The sequence below is a fragment of the Octopus sinensis genome, linkage group LG3 (genome assembly GCF_006345805.1).
Source record: "Octopus sinensis linkage group LG3, ASM634580v1, whole genome shotgun sequence".
Lineage (NCBI taxonomy): Eukaryota > Metazoa > Mollusca > Cephalopoda > Octopoda > Octopodidae > Octopus > Octopus sinensis.
The window spans coordinates 49067-71117 of record NC_042999.1 but is presented as its reverse complement, the minus strand read 5'-3'; the positions used below and the strand labels follow the sequence as shown (position 1 = coordinate 71117).

Genomic DNA, 22051 nt, shown 5'->3' with positions numbered 1-22051 from the left:
CACCCATGCCAGAGCCACTTAGGAAAGCACCCAAACCAATGCCATGTATAAAGCACTCAATACACTCTGTAAAGTGGTTGGCATTAGGGAGGGCTCCCAGCCATAGGAACCATGCCAAAAACAGACAGTTGAATCCTGGTGCAACTCTTCAGCTTAGCAGCTCCTGTCAAGCCGTCCAACCCATGCCAGCATGAAAAACAGACGTTAAACGATGATGATGATGATGATGATGGTCATTTCCATAAGTAAAAAACAAGATACATCCAACTCACGTCAGCATGGAAAGTGAACAGATGATGATAATGATGATGATGGTGGTGATGGGGGTGGGGGTGGCGGCGGTGGTGGTGGTAATGACGATGATGGTCGTGATGATGATGATGACGATGATGATGATGATGGTGGTGGTGGTGGTGATAATGAAGCTAACAACGATTATGATGATGATGATGACGATGATGATACTGATGATGGTGGTGGTGGTGGTAATGATGATGATGATGGTATTGATGATGATGATGACATTGGTGGTGGAGATGACAAGGATGTAATGATGGTGGTGATGATGATGATGACGAAGTTAATAACGATGATGATGATGATGATGATGGTGGTGGTGGTGATGATGATAACGAAGCTAACGATGATGATGATGATGATGATGGTGGTGGTGGTGGTGATGATGATAACGAAGCTAACAACGATTATGACGATGATGATACTGATGATGGTGGTGGTGGTGGTAATGATGATGATGATGGTATTGATGATGATGATGACATTGGTGGTGGAGATGACAAGGATGTAATGATGGTGGTGATGATGATGATGACGAAGCTAATAACGATTATGATGATGATGATGATGGTGGTGGTGGTGGTGGTGATGATGATAACGAAGCTAACGATTATGATGATGATGATGATGATGGTGGTGGTGGTGATGATGATAACGAAGCTAACAACGATTATGATGATGATGATGATGATGATAATGATGGTGTTGATGATAGAGAAGACAAAGAAAAGATTGATCACATCAGCATCTTATCATCATTTTCAGTCAGCATCCGTTTGAAACAGGAGGAGCTTTAACCATAAGAAAAATGAAAAAAAAAAAAAAAGTAAAATGATTACATCATGAAGATAAACAAAAAAAAAACAAAAAAATTATGGCAATAAAATATAAATAATAATAATAATAATAATAATAATGGTGAATGAAATGATAAGACAAATGATACGAAGAAGTCTTTTATTCATTTTATTCATTATTTTTTTTTTTTCTCGCTTTTGACAAACGCACAAAAATAAATAAGCAAAACGATTCTCCTGATAATAATTTGTTTCTTTTTTATTTTGAATATATTGAATAAATATCATTTACTAAATACAAGTGTTCTGTTAAAGTCTGCAGACTTCATTTGTTTCATCCTTCTCGGTGCTTTTCTCGGCAAAAAGGACAGTAGCCGAATTGAAGATATTTCAGCTCAAAATCATCAGTGTGGAACAGCTGGAATGGGAATTCGGATGAAATTACAAATATCATGGATGTTACAGACAGGCAAATATTTAAGAAGAATGCATTCAAATAATAAATATAAAACATAATGATAAAGGCGCATATAGGCGCAGGAGTGGCTGTGTGGTAAGTAGCTTGCTAACCAACCACATGGTTCCGGGTTCAGTCCCACTGCGTGGCATCTTGGGCAAGTGTCTTCTGCTATAGTCCCAGGCCGACCAATGCCTTGTGAGTGGATTTGGTAGACGGAAACTGAAAGAAGCCTGTCGTATATATGTATATATATATATAAGTGTGAGTGTATATTATTGTGTGTCTGTTTGTCCCCCTAGCATTGTTTGACAACCGATGCTGGTGTGTTTATGTCCCCGTCACTTAGCGGTTCGGCAAAAGAGACCGATAGAATAAGTACTGGGCTTACAAAGAATAAGTCCCGGGGTCGATTTGCTCGACTAAAGGCGGTGCTCCAGCATGGCCACAGTCAAATGACTGAAACAAGTAAAAGAGTATGTGTAAAAAGCACCCACTACACTCTTGGAGTGGTTGGCATTAGAAAGGGTATCCAGCTGTAGAAACCTTGCCAGATTAGATTGGAGCCTGGTGCAGCCATCTGTTTTGCCAGTCGTCAGTCAAATCGTCCAATCCATGCCAGCATGGAAAGCGGATGTTAAATGATGATATACGTACATATATATATATATATATATAATAATAAATAAATAAATAAATGCGCCCTTTTAAAGCCTAGCCATGCTCATGGACCTGGTTTCCCGGTTTCTATGGCATATGTGTTCCCCAGCTGGACGGGATGCCAGTCCATCACACCGTTACTCATTTTTGCTATCTGAGTGGACTGGAGCAACGTGAAATGAAGGGTTTTGCTCAAGAACACAACGCATTGCCCGGTCCAGGAATCGAAACCACAATCTTACGATCATGATGCTGACACACTAACCACTAAGCCATGTGCCTCCATATGTATGTATGTATGTATGTATGTGTGTGTGTGTGTGTGTGTGTGTGTGTGTGTATGTGTGTGTATGTATGTATGTCTGTCTGTATGTATGCATGCATGTAATTTCTAGACAATGGACAGACGTTGCAATAATAAAATAGCAGTAATAAACAAGTAAAAAAAAAACAAAATAGTGTGTGTGTTTATTTGGCAATAAATGAATAAATGAGTAAATAAGACTAATAATTAAGAAAATGACCATCCTAAAATACAGCAATATCGGTTTCAACGTGATTTCACCTCAGGAATCTTGCAAAATGAATTGATAAATGCATGTCTGTGTATGTGTGTGTGTGTGTGTATATTGTGGAGGTGCAATGGCCCAGTGGTTAGGGCAGCGGACTTGCGGTCGTAGGATCGTGGTTTTGATTCCCAGACCGGGCGTTGTGTGTGTTTATTGAGCTCCACGAGGCTCCGGCAGGGGGTGGTGGTGATCCCTGCTGTACTCTTTCGCCGCAATTTATCTCTCCCTGGATGGAGTACATTTTGTTGATTCTACCTCTGTTGGATCTCTAAAGCATAAAATGTCAGGTGATAATGAGAGGTGAATATTTTTATTTAAGCAGTCAACATCCTTAGGATTAGAGCCATTTCACAGCCTTCTTCACAGAATAATTTCAATGTGGAAGGAACTATGCTTACCATGTGTGCATTAAAGTGCATGCTATGCATTATACAATACAATGGTATGTTCACAAATCAGTGCAGAATTCTAGCTAAATGACACTGAAATTATTCTTACATGAATAACAAAAAAAAAATTAAAAAGTAAAAATAAAAAACATGGTCTATATTTTGTTTTGTATTTGAAAGATACAACGTACATTATTTACATTTGACGGATATTTGTCCTCATCTTCTTTGTTGTTAACACAATGTTTCGGCTGATATACCCTCCAGCTTTTATCAGGTGTCTTGGGGAAATTTCGAACATGGGTTCTCATTCCCAACGTATTTTTCAATATTGTTATTATTATTATTATTTTTATTATTATTATTATTATCATTATCATTATTATCATCATCACTATTATTATTATTATTATTATCATTATTATCATCATTGTTATTATTATTATTATTATTATCATTATCATTATTATCATCATCATCATTATTATTATTATTATTATCATTATTATCATCATTGTTATTATTATTATTATTATTATTGAGTGAGAGAGCAGTGCATGCCATCAAAGTGACACTGAGATAAAATATACAAAGCCCAACATACCCGTCATGATTACCCGTCTAATAAGGGTACACCAGGTACATGCATCACAACCATATGTGCGTGACATGGTGATCTCATATCAAGATAAACAGCACATGACCTTGTATTATTATCATTCTTCTTCTTCTTATTATTATTATTATTTATTATTATTATTATTATTTATTATTATTAATTATTATTATTTATTATTATTATTTATTAATTATTATTATTATTATTATTATTATTATTATTATTATTATTATTATTCAGATCACTGCCTGGACTCGAACTTGGAATCTTGGGGTTAGTAGCCTGCGCTCTTAACTACTACGCCATATGCCCGATCAAGGCTGGAGGATATATCAACTGAAACGTTGTGCTAACAACAAACAAGATGAGGACAAATATCCGTCAAATGTAAATAATGTACATAATTCCTCATCTCTTAGATACAGAATTGCAGAAACAATGTAGTAAGAGGCATTTTAAACTAGAACACCTTACCTTTTGGCAAAAAAGACATTTTATTATAGAAACATCATCTGGAAGCAATGTCTTAAAGAATTGGAAACGGAGTGGTTTGGGCCACTCTAAGACATACACTTCACTTCTTGTCATATTCTTCAGAATCGAACGACTAACAACAATAGGCTTGAAATCGTTTCCATCTTGCTGTAAGATGAAAAAATGAAATGAAATAAAATAACAGTGTGAAAAGTACATTGTAGTTGTCTTGAAGCATTGTAGAATAGAGGTAGAGTAACAAATGAAATGGAAAATATGGAGAGATTTCACAATACATAATGTTTAAAAGACCTTTATATTTTGGGCACAAAGGCCTATTTTCAGAGGAATACAGTCACCACCATGGACAAACACCTTTATCACCATTGCTGTGAAACTACAACCAATCTTCCATCACCGTTCCCAATGTGACCTACAACACCAGAAACTAGGGAATTGCTGCTATTAACACATGTAGTTTGTCCATCGATGCGATGAAGACCATCTAATCATCCTGGGGTGGGGGTGGGGGTGGGCTTGTTTTGCGAGTCCGCAGATGGCTAGTGAGGCCAATCTCCACCCGAAAGAGTCTTTGACAGTGTGGACAGGGAATGGTAGCGTCCGGTACAGGGTTGTTAGCTCAGTTCTTCCTGGCTTGTCTGCGGTCTTCTGAAGCAGCGATCCTATTGGTCTCGCATGTGTTCGCACACTTGTGGACAGCTGATCGCTACCCTTCTCTGTCTAAAACAGGGTCACTACCCATCCAGTTACCCAAAATGGCAGGATCTGTGTAAATATTTATTTCTTTGATAGAATCCTTCTGGAAATAGGCCTATGCACCCAAAATATGAAGGCTTTTTTTTTAAACATGGAGTGGCTGTGTGGTAAGTAGCTTGCTTACCAACCACATGGTTCTGTGTTCAGTCCCACTGCATGGCACCTTGGGCAAGTGTCTATATCTTCGGGCCAACCAAAGTCTTGTGAGTGGATTTGGTAGATGGAAACTGAAAGAAGCCTGTCGTATATATATATGTATATGTGTGTGTGTTTGTGTGTCTGTGTTCCCCACCCCCACCCCCAACATCGCTTGACAACCGATACTGGTGTGTTTACGTCCCCGTAACTTAGCAGTTCGACAAAAGAGACCGATAGAATAAGTACTAGGCTTACAAAGAATAAGTCCTGGGGTCGATTTGCTCAACTAAAGGTCGTGCTCCATCATGGCCACAGTCAAATGACTAAAACAAGTAAAAGAGTATTGTTAGAAACTTCCCTCATTTTATATTTCATTTATTATTCTACTTACGAAGATTGTAGCTTACATGAATCACAAAAATAAAGAAGTGAAATAACAAAATAATGAAGTTAGAAAGCTTCATAGAATTTAGAAAGAAAACAGTTTAATAAGCTTGCTATATTACAGGCACAAAGGCCCACAATTAGAAGTGAAAGGAGCAATGGAATGCAGGTTTTTGTAGTATCAAATGCTCAAGAGGGCTAGTACTGTTTGACTCACATTTCTCTATTTGTCTGATCTTTACTGGAGATCAGATAAACCTTTTTGATACCAACCCGGCCGAAACCACCTCTGGCTCTGTAGTACAAATGTCTGGTTTTCAAACATTCTGAATTTATTGAGACAAATTTACTGCTTTGGAATGTTTAATTGTAGCCCTTAAAGTCAGAGAGATTGTCTTGTTCCAGGCAAGGTTAAAAAATCCTCTTTTTTTCCCTTCCTGCATTGTTTGCATTCATTCCTTAATCCTTTCGTTACTGTATTTATTTTCAGATGTTCTTCCACCAAACTCTAGTCACAATTTATGTTCTTAACACTAGCTTAATGATAACTCATTTTACTAAATTCTTTGTTATATTTAAAATAATTGAAAGAAACACAGAGCATCTGAAAGGAAATATGGTAACGAAAGGGTTAAAGCCACCATGATAATTTTAACCCTTTTGATACCAACCCAGCTGAAACCACCTCTGGCCCTATAGTACAAATGTCTTGTCTTCATAAGTTTTGAATTAAAATCTTCAACCAAACCTTAGTCACAATTTATGTTCTTAACACTTATTTTACTAAATTCTTTGTTATATTTTAAAAAATTGAAAGAAACACAGAGCATCTCAGAATAAATACAGTAACGAAAGGGTTAAGGAATGAACTCAGACAATGCAGGAAGGGAAAAAAAGGATTTTTTAACCTTGCCAGGAATAAGACAATCTCTCTGACTTTAAGGCTACAATTAAATGTTTCAAAGTAGTAAATTTGTCTCAATAAATTCCATGTCTTACAAACATGGGGCCGAATTCATTCCATGTTTGCGTGGGAGCCACCAAACCATAGGAAAGTGGACAACAAAGTAATAATAATAATGATGATGATGATGATGATGATGATGATGATGATGGTGGTGGTGGTGGTGGTGGTGGTGGTGGTGGTGGTGGTGGTGGTGGTGGTTGGTGATGATGATGATGATGATGATGATGATGATGATGATGATGATGTATATGGTGAACAGCAGCGAGCTAGCAGAATCGTTAGCATGCTGGGTAAAATGCTTAGTGGTATTTCATCTGCCGTTACGTTCTGAGTTCAAATTCCGCTGAGGTCAACTCTGCCTTTCATCCTTTAGGGGTCGATTAAATAAGTACCAGTTACGCACTGGGGACGATATAATCGACTTAATCCGCTTGTCTGTCCTTGTTTGTCTCCTTTGTGTTTAGCCCCTTATGGGTAGTAAAGAAATAGGTATTTCATCTGCTATTACGTTTTGAGTTCTAATTCTGCTGATGTCAACTTTGCCTTTCATCCTTTCGGGATCGATTAAATAAGTACCAGTTACACACTGGGGACAATGTAATCGACTTAATCCCTTTGTCTGTCTTTGTTTGTCCCCTCTATGTTTATATCCATGTGGAGAATAAAAAATAGATATATATGATGAAGGTGTGTGTCCTGGAGGTTAGGGTGTCGCACTCGCAATCGCTATATCTTGGGTTCAATTTCCAGACCCCACAACACATTGTGTTTTTGTGCAACACGCTCCATTCAACGTTGCACCAGTCCACTCAGCTGTAAATGGACAACCCTGCGACAAAATGGCCTTCTGATTGGGGGAGAATGTTGGCCTGCTCACCTAGCCGACGGGGTACCATCATTCGAAAGCTAAACCAATGCAAAACGCATTGTGATCAGTGATGTATAACAACATCCTATAGTCTGGTCAATCACATGATTATGCAAGGTATATACATAAATAACTAAATATATTTGTGTGTGTGTGTGTGAGTGTGTGTGTGGGTGTATAAGGACACACACACACACACACACACATGCATGAATGTATGTGTAATACGGACCAAGATAGCACATGACTACAGAGATTCCCAGACCATGAATAAAATATGTATACATTACATAAATAAGAACTGGTGGAGGAGAGAAACAACCACACTGTGTGTGTGTGTGTGTGTAAGTGTGTTGTGTGTGTATGTGTGTGTGTGTGTAAGTGTGTGTGTGTGTAAATGTGTAAGTGTGTGTGTGTGTTGGGTGTATGCATGTGTGTGTGTGTGTGTGAAAGTGTGTATGCATGTGTGTGTGTGTGTGTAAGTGTGTGAAAGTGTGTATGCATGTGTATGCATATGTAAGTGTGTGTGTGTGTGTGTGTAAGTGTGTATATGTGTGTGTAAGTGTGTGTGTGAGTTGTGTGTATGCATGTGTGTGTGTGTGTGTTTGAAAGTGTGTGTAAGTGTGTATGTGTATGTAAGTGTGTAAGTGTGTGTAAGTGTGTATGTGTGTGTAAGTATGTGTGTGAGTTGTGTGTATGCATGTGTGTGTGTGTGTGAGAAAGTGTGTATGCATGTGTGTGTGTAAGTGTGTGAAAGTGTGTATGCATGTGTATGCGTATGTAAGTGTGTGTGTGTGTGTGTGTGTAAGTGTGTATGAGTGTGTGTAAGTGTGTGTGTGAGTTGTGTGTATGCATGTGTGTGTGTGTAAGTGTGTGTGTGTTTGAAAGTGTGTGTAAGTGTGTATGTGTATGTAAGTGTGTAAGTGTGTGTAAGTGTGTATGTGTGTGTGTAAGTATGTGTGTGAGTTGTGTGTATGCATGTGTGTGTAAGTGTGTAAGTGTGTGTGTGTGTGTGAAAGTGTGTATGCATGTGTATGTGTATGTAAGTGTGTACGTGTGTGTGAGTGTGTGTGTGTGGTGTGTGTGTAAGTGTGTATGTGTGCATGTAAGTGTGTGTGTGTGCATATATGTGCACATGTGTGTGTGTGTGTGTGTGTGTGTGTGTTTGCACACACGTGCAGAGTCTGAAAATGGTATTTCAGGAGGTTTCCGAAATATATTGGACCAGTCACTTAACTGATGAAAATGGAGCCTGGCAGGGGGACAGATGCTGAAGGATACACGTCTCACTAAAGAAGCTCTCAATTGGGGGGGGGGGGGAGTGTGCGGGTGATGATGGCAGTGAAGGCAGCGCTGGTGGTTGTGGTGGTAGTGGTGGTGGCAGTGACGATGGTAGTAGTAGCAACGGTGGTACAGTTATTGGCGTTCGTAGCCTTGAGCGTCATGATTGTGATGGTGGTGGTGATGTTGTTGTTATTGGTGGTGGTGGTGGTGGTAGTGGTGGTGAAGGGGATGATGTTAGTGGTGATGTTGGTAGTTGAAGTGAAGTGATAATAATGGTGTAGTAGTGGTAGTGGTGGTGGTGGTGGTGGTGGTGGTAGTATTGGTGGTGGTGGTAGCAATAGTAGTAGAGGTGTGGTGGTGATGATGGTGGTGGTGGTAGTAGTAATAGTGGTGGCTGTAGTAGTGATGGTGGTAGTAGTAATAATAGTGGTGGTGGTGGTGGTGGTGGTAGTAGTAGTAGTAGCAGTGATGGTGGTTGTTGTAGTAGTAATGGTGGTGGCTGTAGTGTGTGTAGTAGTGGTGGTGGTGGTAGTAGTAGTAATAGTGGTGGTGGTGGTGGTAGTAGTAGTAGTAGCAGTGATGGTGGTGGTTGTAGTAGTAGTAGCAGTGATGGTGGTGGTTGTAGTAGTAATGGTGGTGGCTGTAGTGTGTGTAGTAGTGGTGGTGGTGGTAGTAGTAGTAATAGTGGTGGTGGTGGTGGTAGTAATAGTAGTGTTGGTGATAGTAGTAATAGTAGTAGTGAAGGTGGTGGTGGTGATGATGATAATGGTAGTGAATGTAATAGTGGTAGAGGTGATGATGTTGTCGTTGGTGGTGGTGGTCATGGTACCACCAGTGGCCGGACCAGAATTTTTTGCAGCCAACAAAATTTCATTAATATGGGATACAGGTGCAAAAAAAAAAGGAAAGAAAAAAAAGAAACTCGAGCCTTTTATGGAACTTTATGGAGAACAAAATTAGTGCTGAGTTGATGGACAAAGTGGTGGTGGTCGTGGAGTGGTGGTGGTGATGGTGTGGTGGTGGTGGTGGAGGTGAGTGGGAAAAATAAAATAAAAAAAACAAAAAGAAAAACATAAATAAACAACAAGAAAAAAAAAAAAGGAAAGAAAAAAAATAGCACTGCCATTTAGCAAATATATGTTCCAACTTTCTGACTGAAATAAAGTTGTTGAGCTGTGAAAACGAAAGCAAAAAAATAATAAAATCAACAAGGAAAGTAAAAAACAAAAAAAAAAAAAAAAAAAAAAAAAATGGGTTTAATCTATAAATCAGCTAATTATATATTCATCGACACACCCTTGTTGATGTAGAGACACAGACACAGCGGAAGATACACAGGGGCCGATACGCAAACACATTCACTCCTTATTTGTGCGTGTGTACATTACATATGTATGTGTGTGTGCGTGTGTGTGTGTGTATGTGTGTGTGTGTATATATGTATCTACATATATGTATCTCTCTCCCTCCCTCCCTCTCTCTCTCTCTCTCTCTCTCCTCTCTCTCTATATATATATATATATATATATATATATATATAGGCGTAGGAGTGGCTGTGTGGTAAGTAGCCTGCTTACCGACCACATGGTTCAGGGTTCAGTCCCACTATGTGGTACCTTGGGCAAGTGTCTTCTACTATACCCTCGGGCCGACCAAAGCCTTGTGAGTGGATTTGGTAGACGGAAACTGAAAGAAGCCCGTCGTATATATGTATATATATGTATGTGTGGGTATGTGTTTGTGTGTCTGTGTTTGTACCCCTAGCATTGCTTGACAACTGATGCTGGTGTATTTATGTCCCCGTTACTTAGCGGTTCGGCAAAAGAGACCAATAGAATAAGTACTGGGCTTACAAAAGAATAAGCCCCGGGGCCGAGTTGCTCAATTAAAGGTGGTGCTCCAGCATGGCCACAGTCAAATGACCGAAACAAGTAAGAGAGTAAAAGAGAAAAGAGTAATATACCGGAGTAAGCACATAAATGTGAAACAAGGTGGAAAAAAGAGTACTCAAATACCAGAGGTAGAGTAATATGCTTTATTTAAAAGCAGCAGAAATATAACAAAACCTGTTACTCAGAGTTTCACGTTCCTGTTTGTCGGACAATTTTGTTAAAAAAAAAAAAGAGCAAAGGGAATATATATACACACACATGTATATGTGTACGTGTATAAGTGTATATATAGATTTATACAGACAGATATAAACTTGATATAGAAACATATAGAATGAGAAGTGTGGAAGGACAGAGGGGAAGTAATTGATAACTTGTGAGCTCTAATAGATATTTTGAAGTACATAAAATATGTAGGAAAGTTTATATCATTTGTAGCATCCATAACTCTGGCAGTTCTATTCTACACAGTAATAATATTATACCTCACAGCCACTACTACTACTACTACAACTACTACTACTACTACTACTGCTGCTACTACTACTACTACTACTACTACTACTAATACTACTGCTACTACTACAGCTGCTTCATCAATGTGGCTTTGTATCAAATGGTTTTGTATACAAGCAACTATAAGAATCAGCTAAGAAAATGTATCATCAGCTAACTATATATGCATAACACAACAGCATCTGCCCATTAATTGCTACAGTTTCAGTATATCTGTCTATCTGTCTGTCTATCTATCTATCTATCTATCTATCTATCTACCTATCTATCTATCTATCTATCTATCTATCTATCTATCTATCTATCTATCTATCTATCTATCTGTCTATCTATCTATCTATCTACCTATCTATAATTCTTTCTTTCTCTCGTGCTCTCTCTTCGTCTCTCTATTTCTACATACACACACACAACACACACACACATACACAGACACATCACAGCCTTGGACCTCTATTTAAAAACCATCTCACATTGTCTTGGACGAAGGGATATCCATAATATCCCAGAAACAGCTGTAAGACTATATCTATACTTTTTCCTTATAAATGTCCTGAAAACTACTCACAGTCTTGGGTTTGTTATCTCATTTTTTAAAATATATATATATATATCCTCATGGCTTGTAAAATCATGAGCTGATATACCCAGAAACTGCCTACCTAAGCCAGTTGGACAAGTGAGTTGGTGGTGTTGATAAGCTACAAAAATGATGAAACCTCGATGTCCATTACCCCCAAATGGGATTGAGGGTGAGTTATCTCACCTGTCCATGGCTCTGAGGCGTTTTAACACCAGTGACATGAGAGTTATATACTCCGATATGCCATTGCAACCACCGTAAAATATACAAAGCATATACATTAGTATATGTATTTTACAATATATATATATATATATATACACATACACATACACATGTACATATATATATACACATACATACATACATATATACAGGTATATATATTATGTTATATTGACAGTGACTTTGAAGTATGAACCAGATAAATCATTATTGTCTTAGCTGGTCAAATCTTCAACGTAACTGTCAATAAAATTCTTGCTAAAGCATAATAAATTTGTGTTCTGCCAAATGTATTCATAATTCCTTCAATATAAACCAAAATTGCTTTTATTATAACACAACAACAAACAATATATGTGTGTGTGTATGTTAGAAGAGGTACACCAAGGGAAGATGAAAGAGGCTAAATCAGCTTAGCAGGAATAGATCTACACACACACACACACACACACACACACAACACACACATTATATATATTATTATATATATATATATATATATTTAGACATAAAATAATATTCGGCCTGCTGTGTTGAGTCAAAAACACAATATCTAAGGACCTAATGGTATAACTTTTCTACCTCTCTGCTGAGATTTTGCCTAATATAATGATTTAATTATTGCTATTTAATCTTTTAGGCTTAATTGAAACAGCTGTAAGAGAATATGTTGGATTTTTGCAAATCAAAAATTATATTAATGTTGTATCTCCATTTTCTTAACGTTCTTTATATATACATACATACATATAGGGAATGAATAGTGTATTCACATTCAGCTATGTAAATTTTGGAAGTGTTGGTTGGATATCTGTTACATGATGTTTCTTGATTGTGTGCATATTTAACTCTAGCACTTTCAAATCTTATAATTGGAAATACTACGCTGAAGAGATAAGTAAGTAAATATTTAAACACTTTAATCTCAAAACGCATATGTAGTTAATCCTGGTCGTGTTGATTCATTGTTTTTCTCTTTGCCTTCGTAAAAAAGTATGTTACTGTCGTGGAGATTGTTACCTTGTAGAAAAGGAATTTTTTAACTCCTATTTCTAAATTCAGTATGTGGTGAAGCAATTAGCTGAACCCTAATTATAATTATGTTTATAATTATAAAATATTTGTACATACATGCACACACACACATATATATATATAAAATATATAATTGCAACTCATTTCTACAGCTGAGTGAACTGGAGCAACATGAAATAAAGTGTCTTGCTCAAGAACACAACATGCAGCCTGGTCCAGGATTCAAACTCACAACCTCACAATTATAAGCTCGACGCTCTAACCACTGAGCCACGCACTGTTGCCTTTCCCTTGGATAATATCAGTGGTGTGGAGAGGGGAGGCCAGTATGCATGGGTGACTGCTGGTCTTCTATAAACAACCTTGCTCGGACTTGTGCCTGAGAGGGTAACTTTCTAGGTGTAATCCCATGGTCAGTAGCATATATATAATGTATTACCTTTTGATCAGACCTTGTATATGGTATACTAAAAGTGATCTATGGGTACAAAACAAATGTCATTGTCATCATCATCATCATCAACATTTAAAATCTGTTTTCCATGGTGACATAGGCCACACAGCCTGGCAACATCCGGTGAGCCACAAAGGTTGCATTGAGCCTTGAAGTCAGCTTTGGCAAGGTTTCCAGGACTGGATGTCCTTCCTAACACCAACCACTTCACAGTGTGTACTGGATACTTCAAAGCAACTGCTGTTAGGAAAGGCATCCAGCTGTAGAGGAAATAAAAGCCGGCTCACAGTGAATAAAGACTGTTTGTGGCTTAAACAGCCAGCAGTTTTAACATAAGCTGCTGTATGTAAAATGCTGCAACATTTACAGATAATTTATACTGCATGAACACAGCGAGTATGTGTGTGCTATGTTCCTAAATGCCATTTGACATAGCATTCTTTCTAAGTTATAGCCAGGTAGAACCTAGTCATTTCATGCTGTCAATTATTGTTTCCTTCAGAAAATCTAACAACATTGAAAAGCCTTATCAGATGTGCAACATAATCAAGTTATTTGCCAAGTGAAGCTCGATACGTTTCCTAATTCAATATTGCCACCTTGCTCTCCTCTCTTTTTATTATATTTATTTCTTCATGTATCTCTCTCTCTCTCTCACTCACTCACTCACTCACTCACTCTCTCTCTCTCTCTCTGTATATATATATATAAATGAATATATGTATATATATATACATATATATATGTGCATGTATGTGTATATATACATATGTGTATGTATATGTATATATATATATATGTACATATGTATGTATATATGTATGTATATGTATGTGTGTATATGTATGGATATATATATATATGAAAACATACACACACACATATATATGTATGTGCGTGGTGTGTGTCATATATATATATATATATTATATATATATATATATAATATATAATATATATACACATACACACAAATATATTATATATAAATATATACAAACATACATACATACATAATACATACATATATATATATATATATATATATATATATATATATACACACACTATACATATATATATATAACTTTCTACCTTTCCCTTTTGGCGTGCTCTCTCTCTCTCTCTAATTATTTGTTTTCCACCTTTACTGTTTCTTTTTTCTTTTTTACAATTGACAGATATTTTATTTAGTTTACAAGAAGTTTCCAGATTTTCTTCTAAGATAGCAAAATATGCTTTTCTTTATTTTTATGTAAACATTCAGAAATTCTAAACGATATATTTTTTTCCCATTGATTTTATTCTGCGACATTTTTAAGGACAAACAAACCCCAGACACCACAGCATTAAACTGCTACAAATATCATTGTGTTACTGTACTGTATTGAAAAATGTGAACCAAATCATCTTTTACAGTTGCTTTGAAAACCAATCATTAGGGGTTTTTGTTATATATTTTAATTGATTTTAAATTATTTATTATTTTATCATTTATTCTGAATTTTTTGTTGCATTGCCCTTTGTTCGTTTTGCCTTTGTTGGTATTTGCTGTTTTAGTGCATTGGTATTGAGAGAGTACATTTAGTTTTCTTTAATAAAATATAAAATACATTTTTTGATTTCTCTCAAAGCTCAGTACACAGAAGTCATTTATATGACAAAGAGAGAACAAAAACGATAGATACATGTATATATATATATGTGTGTGTGTGTATAGTTGAAATTTACAGAAAAGCAAAATACAAAGACAGGTGTATGAACAACAAGCAGGTGTATTAGTTTGACGCTTGGGAAAGTGAGAAAGTCTTTTTTGTTTTAAGCCTACGCTCTTTCAACAGAATGGAATAAGAGAAAATAAACGGAGAGAGAACAAAAAATACTTGTAGATTTTGCAGTTCGATTAGAGGTTGTGTTAACCTCATGAAGGGATGGTTTCATCCAAGTAAATACTAGTTCAATACCTAGTATTTGGGGGGAATTAATTTCCTTAGAATCATGGGTGTATATATATATAAAAGCAATTGCAGTGTGGAAGGTGTTTGTAAGCCATTTAAGAAACACACAAAAGCCATTCGATTCACTTCAACATTTAAGTTAAATTGTCAAAATATTTTCTTCGCTATAAGGCCGCGACCTGTTCACTGACAAAAATCGTGCTGTTTCTTAAACGGCTTACAAATACCTTCCACGCTGCAATTGTTTTCGTTCCAGCACACGATCTCAGATCAAATCACTTGCTATGCAAGTACATCTTCGTAATATATAAAAGCATATAGTCTATATTCATATAAAAGTAGAAAACAAAAGAAAACAGAGATTGAGAAGATAATAATTGTTTAATATTAACAGCAAATTATTCATCATCCTTTACAGCTGTTTCAATTAATATTTAGTAAATATTAACTAATTTTAACATTATAGCAGATTGAATTTTAGATAGCTATAATGAATCCATAAACACATATAAAACATTCAAGGGTATATTTTTTCCTTCTGAAGATATTATGCTCAGGTCATATAAGTCTAACGTTTACTTAATATTTACTGAGTATTAATTGAAACAGCTGTAAGGAAAGAAGATTAATTTGCTGCTAACAATAAACAATTATTAACTACCCAATCTCCATTTTCTTTTTTTTCTCCTATACATATGTGTATGTGTGTGTATATGATAGAGAGAGAACAAAGAAGAAGATATATCAATATATATATACCGGAGTAAACACATAAATGTGAAACAAGGTGGAAAGATGAGTACTCAAATACCAGAGCTAGAGTAATATGCTTTATTTAAAAGCAGCAGAAATTTAACAAAAGCTGTTACTCGGAGTTTTATGTTCCTGTTTGTCCGACAAACGGGAACGTGAAACTCCGAGTAACAGCTTTTGTTAAATTTCTGCTGCTTTTAAATAAAGTATATATATATATATATATATATCATTTGTTAAAATACATAAACCAGAGGAAAAGCACACTCTAAGATGCAGAACAGTTAATATTATAGTGGGGTAGGCCAGTTTATGGGGTTCCCTGGGTTTCTCTCTCATAAGCAATTTAGCCTTATGGCATATCTTCACACCCCAAACACTACTGGCCCACAGGTCTGCCCCACTATAATATATATATACATACATACATACATACATATATATATATATATATATATATATGTAGAAGGTTCAAAAGGAACACACGAGTTGATATGTATAAGGAAAATAAGTCAACGTAGAAAATGCTAAAATAATTTTATCATAAAAGACGTGTTAGTACTGGTTTCAGTCATTGAGACTTTTTCTACTCTAAGTATGGAAAACAATTAAATTTTGGAAAAATTAAATGAAAAGTGTTTTAACCCTTTTGTTACTGTATTTATTTTGAGATGCTCTGTATTTCTTTCAATTATTTTAAATATAACAAAGAATTTAATAAAACAACTTAGTTATCATTAAGCTAGTATTAGGAACATAAATTGTGACTAAGGTTTGGTGGAAAATTTTAATTCAAAACTTATGAAAACAAGACATTTGTACTTAGAGCCAGAGACGGTTTCAGCCGGGTTGGTAACAAAAAGGTTAAAAGAATATTTGTATAGTATTCAAATACAAGGGGCATTTTTCTTGTTACTGCCTGTCTCTGTCTCTCTTGTTTACTCTTGTGGGTTCAAAGTCATAGTCTATTCTTGGCAGAGATGAAGAATATATATATTATATATATATATATATATATATCATCATCATATACATATATCTTTATACATACACACACACATACATACATGAGAAGGCACTGAAAAGTTCATGGCTTTGAGTAAAAGAAAATATAGGACGATCAGTTAATTATGTTATTCAATATCTATCTCTCTATATAAAGCTGAAGTTGTCTGTGTGTGGCAGGTTTGGTAGCCTTCAACTAACACTATCTCCTCCAAGACCCTGCAGCGCGCAAGTTGACCAAAATTGAGAGTATGATAGAAGAAGACTTGCTCTTCATTCTGTAGAAGATAAAATTCAAATCGGACCATGTTAACACCAAAAATCATTTATATCAAAAAGGTGCTTTTTGTCTATGAAAATCCCTATTTTTTACGATTTTTTTACTGCTGTGTCGCCATTTTTCGGTGTATTTCAACCGGAAAAATGTTCACTTAAAGAGAATAACAAGCTACATAATGCAAAATTTTTACTTTTCAAAAATTCCAATTCTAAAGGGTTGAAACAAACCCGAGCAATGCCGGGCGATACTGCTAGTACTGAATAAAAATATTGGGGTCAATTCATTTGACTGCAAATTCTTCAGTGATGCCCCAGAATGGTTGCAGTTTAATGACTGAAACAAGAGATACATTATTTAAAGGAAGGCAGCATTCTCTGAAGACAAAATACAACAGTAATTATCATATTCTCATTTGGGTCTGCTCATATTAAGAATGTGGAGGCACATGGCCTAGTGGTTAGAGCAGCAGACTTGCAGTCGAGGGATCATGAGTTTGAATCTCAGACAGGGCGATGTGTGTGTTTATGAGCGAAACACCTAAGCTCCATGACGCTCTGGCAGAAGGTAATGGCGAACTTCTGCTGACTCTTTCACCACAACTTTCTCTCACTCTTTCCTCCTGCATCTTGCAGCTCACCTGTGACAGACCAGTGTCCCGTCCAGGTAGAACCTATACGCCAAGGAAACTGGGAAACCGGCCCTATGAGCCAGGCATGGCTCGAGAAGGAACAAAACATATTAAGAATGATAAGGTACATCACTGTTCTGTAGTTTAGTCACATACAAAAATGTGGATATTTGACTACGGATTTCCACAACTAGGTATCCATTTATTTGAGGATTTTGTTGCACTCTACAGAAATGTTTCTAAAATTAAAATTCTTTGATGTATGTATGTGGTGGTGGTGGTGCTGGCGAGATGGGAAAATTAAGAATAAAATATGAAAGGCTAGTTATGAGCAGTTTTTCCCTAACGTAATATCAAATACCTCATAACAATCAAATGTATTGCTGTGTAATTTTTTAAAAACATTTTTATGACTTTTCAAAAAGGGCACCATTCGAGTATGATCGTTACCAGAGTCACCTTGCTGGCACTTGTGCATGTGCTAGTATGGTGCTAATCCGAGTGTGATCGTTGCCAGAGCAGCCAACTGGCTTCCATACCCGTGGCATGTAAAAGGGCACCATTTGAGCGTGATCGTTACCAACGTAACTTCACTGGCACCTGTGCTGGTGGCACGTGTTAAAGGATTCGAGCGTGGCCGCTGCCAGTACCGCCTGACTGGCCCCCATGCCATTGGCACATAAAAAGCACCAACTGATCGTGACCGTTGCCAGCCTCGTTTGGCACGTAAAAAGCACCGACTACACTCTCGGAGTGGTTGGTGTTAGGAAGGGCATCCAGCTGTAGAAACTCTGCCAGATCAAGATTGGAGCCTGGTGCAGCCATCTGGTTCGCCAGCCCTCAGTGAAAATCGTCCAACCCATGCTAGCAAGGAAAGCAGATGTTAAACGATGATGATGATGATGATGATGATGAATTACACTCCTGTAAAATGCAATGCAGCAGTCCACAGTTAAATGAAGGAGTAACATAATCCGCTATGCTTAATAGAGTACCAGCATCATTAGAATAATTGCTGCTTAAGTAGCATACCACAGCAATTTTACCTTTAATGGTACAAGAAAAAAAAAAATGCTGATTAGAATTACATTCATTATCCATTATTCCCAATGATATATTGCTTGGAAATTTTATAATTCTCCAGATTATAAAATGGAGCTCTATTGAAGACCACTTAGGTCTGCAATTAATATCAGGATTTCAATTATACCCAGTTCCTTCCTTTTTCCCAAGAGAGAGCGATTGTTTTCGCATCACATTTTCATTGTGTACAGTTTCACCATATAGGTTTTCCATTAAGGAATTCAACAGGGGATATGTGTTTAATTTTGAATTAATTGTTGAATTTTAACAAGTGTGATGGGCACAGATGTGGCTGTGTGTGTGTGTGGTTAAAAAGCTTGTTCTGAACCAGGTGGTCTGGGATTCAATCCCACAGTGCTGCACCTGGGGCAAGCCTTGAGTGGATATGGTGGATGGAAGCAACTGAAAGAAGCTTGTGTGTGTGTGTGTATGTGTGTGTGTGTCCTTGTCTTGGATGTTGCATGATGGTAGCAAGCAACCAACACCATGTCATTTCTTTCCATTCATCCACGAAAACATGTCTGGCCATGGGAAATATCACCCTATTTGGGAAGGCATCTGGCTATAGAAAATAAAGTACATGCCTCAAGGAACCCCTGCACAAAAAAATAAATTATATGCTATATCTTTCTCAATTTTTTCATTGTGGTTCACATGGTAATCAGCATCCTCATCTTCATCATCATCATCTTCATCCAATGTCTTAAATCCATGTTTTGTACCTGTTAACGGGGATAACCGGATCTACCTCAATGCCATAGCAACCTAGGTAGGCAGGTGCAGCCCACCCCGACCTTTGGGCTGGTTGGTGCCCATTCTCCTTTGCTATCATGAGGCTTTCTTGGAGCTGGATTTTCTACAGGGAGCATACCCTTGCTTACCCCCAACTAATTCTGTTTGACCCCAGCAAGAATGGGAAAATGTACATTAAATAATGATGATGATGATGATCTTAACTCAAACCACAACGTGTCTTGTTTTAAGATGAAAAAAATTTGTCCGCTATTTCTAGGTCGTTAGAAGTTCCTTTGTTAATTCAAGATAATAAGAAATGAGTAAAAAAATAGCTTAAAGTATTTCTGCAAGGTAATCTCATTATAGTTAAGTGTGAAAGATAAGAAAGCGGGGGTGGGGTGGGGGTAATGAATACGGAGAACTGTTTACACTATGACTGATGAAAGGATTTTCTCATCATTAGTGAAACACTGGTGAGAAAGATTATCTGTGGAGGCTGGAAGAACAAAAAGGAACTGAAAAACAAACCATTAAATTCGTTGGCTCTGACAGCCTAGGGTGACAATTGTGTGGAGATGCAATGGAAATATATATATATATATAGGCGGAGTGGCTGTGTGGTAAGTAGCTTGCTTACCAACCACATGGTTCCGGGTTCAGTCCCACTGCGTGACACCTTGGGCAAGTGTCCTCTACTATAGCCTCGGGCCAACCAAAGCCATGTGAGTGAATTTGGTAGACGGAAACTGAAAAAAGCCCATCATATATATATCGAAGGAGAGGGGCTTTCTCGGTCCGGGTTGCGGATCCGTGGAATAAGCTGCCAGACGAGATAGTGAAGATACCAACGACCGCTCGGTTCAAAGACTCTCTTGACCAGAAATGGCCTGAACTTTTTGAATGAACACCCTCCCTATATATAACTCCATGTCCCCCTACATGGCCTTGCGTTTGCTTTTTGAGCCAAAATATCAACTTAACTTAACTTATGTATATTTATGTGTGTGTGTGTGTGTGTGTCTGTGTTTGTCCCCCCCAACATTACTTGACAACCGATGCTGGTGTGTTTACGTCCCCATAACTTAGCGGTTCGGCAAAAGAGACCAATAGAATAAGTACTAGGCTTCCAAAAAGTCCTGGGGTTGATTTGCTCGACTAAAGACAGTGCTCCAGCATGGCCGCAGTCAAATGACTGAAACAAGTAAAAGAGTATCCATTGAGAAAGAGAAATTTTTGTAATTTGTTGGGATGGAAAGGAAGAAGAGGCCCCAAAAAGCAAGAATGAAAATATTTAATTTGTTAGGCTTTACATATATTAGAGCAGTGTTTCTCAACATTTTTACCCTTGCGTAACCCTTAAAATAAATTACATGCCTCACAAAGGAACCCCTGCACAAAAAAAATATATATACTATATCTTTCTCATTTTTTGCATCGTAGTTCACATGGTAATCATCATCATCTAATGTTTTAAATCCAGATTTTGCCCCCCATTATGAGAGTAGACGGATCTACCTCAATGCCATAGCAACCGAAATTGGCAAGTGCAGCCCACCCCAACCTTTGGGCTGGCTGGTGCCCATTCTTCTTTGCTATCATGAGGCTTTTCTACAGGGAGCATGCCCTTGCTTACCCCCAACCTCAGTTTCTAGTCATGAGTGGTCCCAAGACTAAGGCCTCTACCATGATTTTTAAGAAATGTGGTGGGAAAACTAGCTCAGGAAGGCAGGGATGCAATTCCCTGAGACCTCTTTCGGAGCCCCCCCATATATGGTTGTTATATTTTTTTGATAACATAATAGGTTAGATAGGATGATGTCCATATTACAATATTACAATAACCAATAATATGTTGCTCATGTGTAGTAATATTACAATCATGAAATTAGCATTAGCTTATCTCTCTCTTTCTCGTGGTACCCATAGGAACGTTTTGTGGAACTCTAGGGTTCCAGGGAACCCCAGTTGAGAAACGCTGCATTAGAGGGACATAAAGGTCTTGAAAAAACATGTGTTAATATGGAAACAGCAATAATGGAAACAATTTATTTAAAGATTATATAACTGTAATTTATTATTAATTAACAACTAAAGCCCTTGTGGCTAATAAAAGAATTAATTATTAATTAATAACTTAAGGTAAAGTGGTAAGCTGGTAGAACTGTTAGCATGCTGAGTAAAATGCATAGTGGCATTTTGTAGGTCATTATGTTCTGAGTTCCAA

At 37.1% G+C, this 22051-nt stretch overlaps 1 protein-coding gene across 1 annotated transcript in view; it reads right to left on the bottom strand.

Annotated features, from left to right (window-relative positions):
* Positions 1–1335: 1335 nt before the first annotated feature.
* LOC115209115 (intraflagellar transport protein 122 homolog) overlaps positions 1336–22051 on the bottom strand; it is a 35328-nt gene continuing 14612 nt past the window's right edge. The window contains exons 4-5 of the mRNA XM_029777244.2: positions 4263–4430; positions 1336–1512 (exon numbers count right to left, since the gene is read on the bottom strand). Of these exons, the coding sequence (XP_029633104.1) occupies positions 1429–1512; positions 4263–4430 (252 nt within the window). The 3' untranslated portion in view covers positions 1336–1428. The remainder of the gene's footprint in view (positions 1513–4262; positions 4431–22051) is intronic.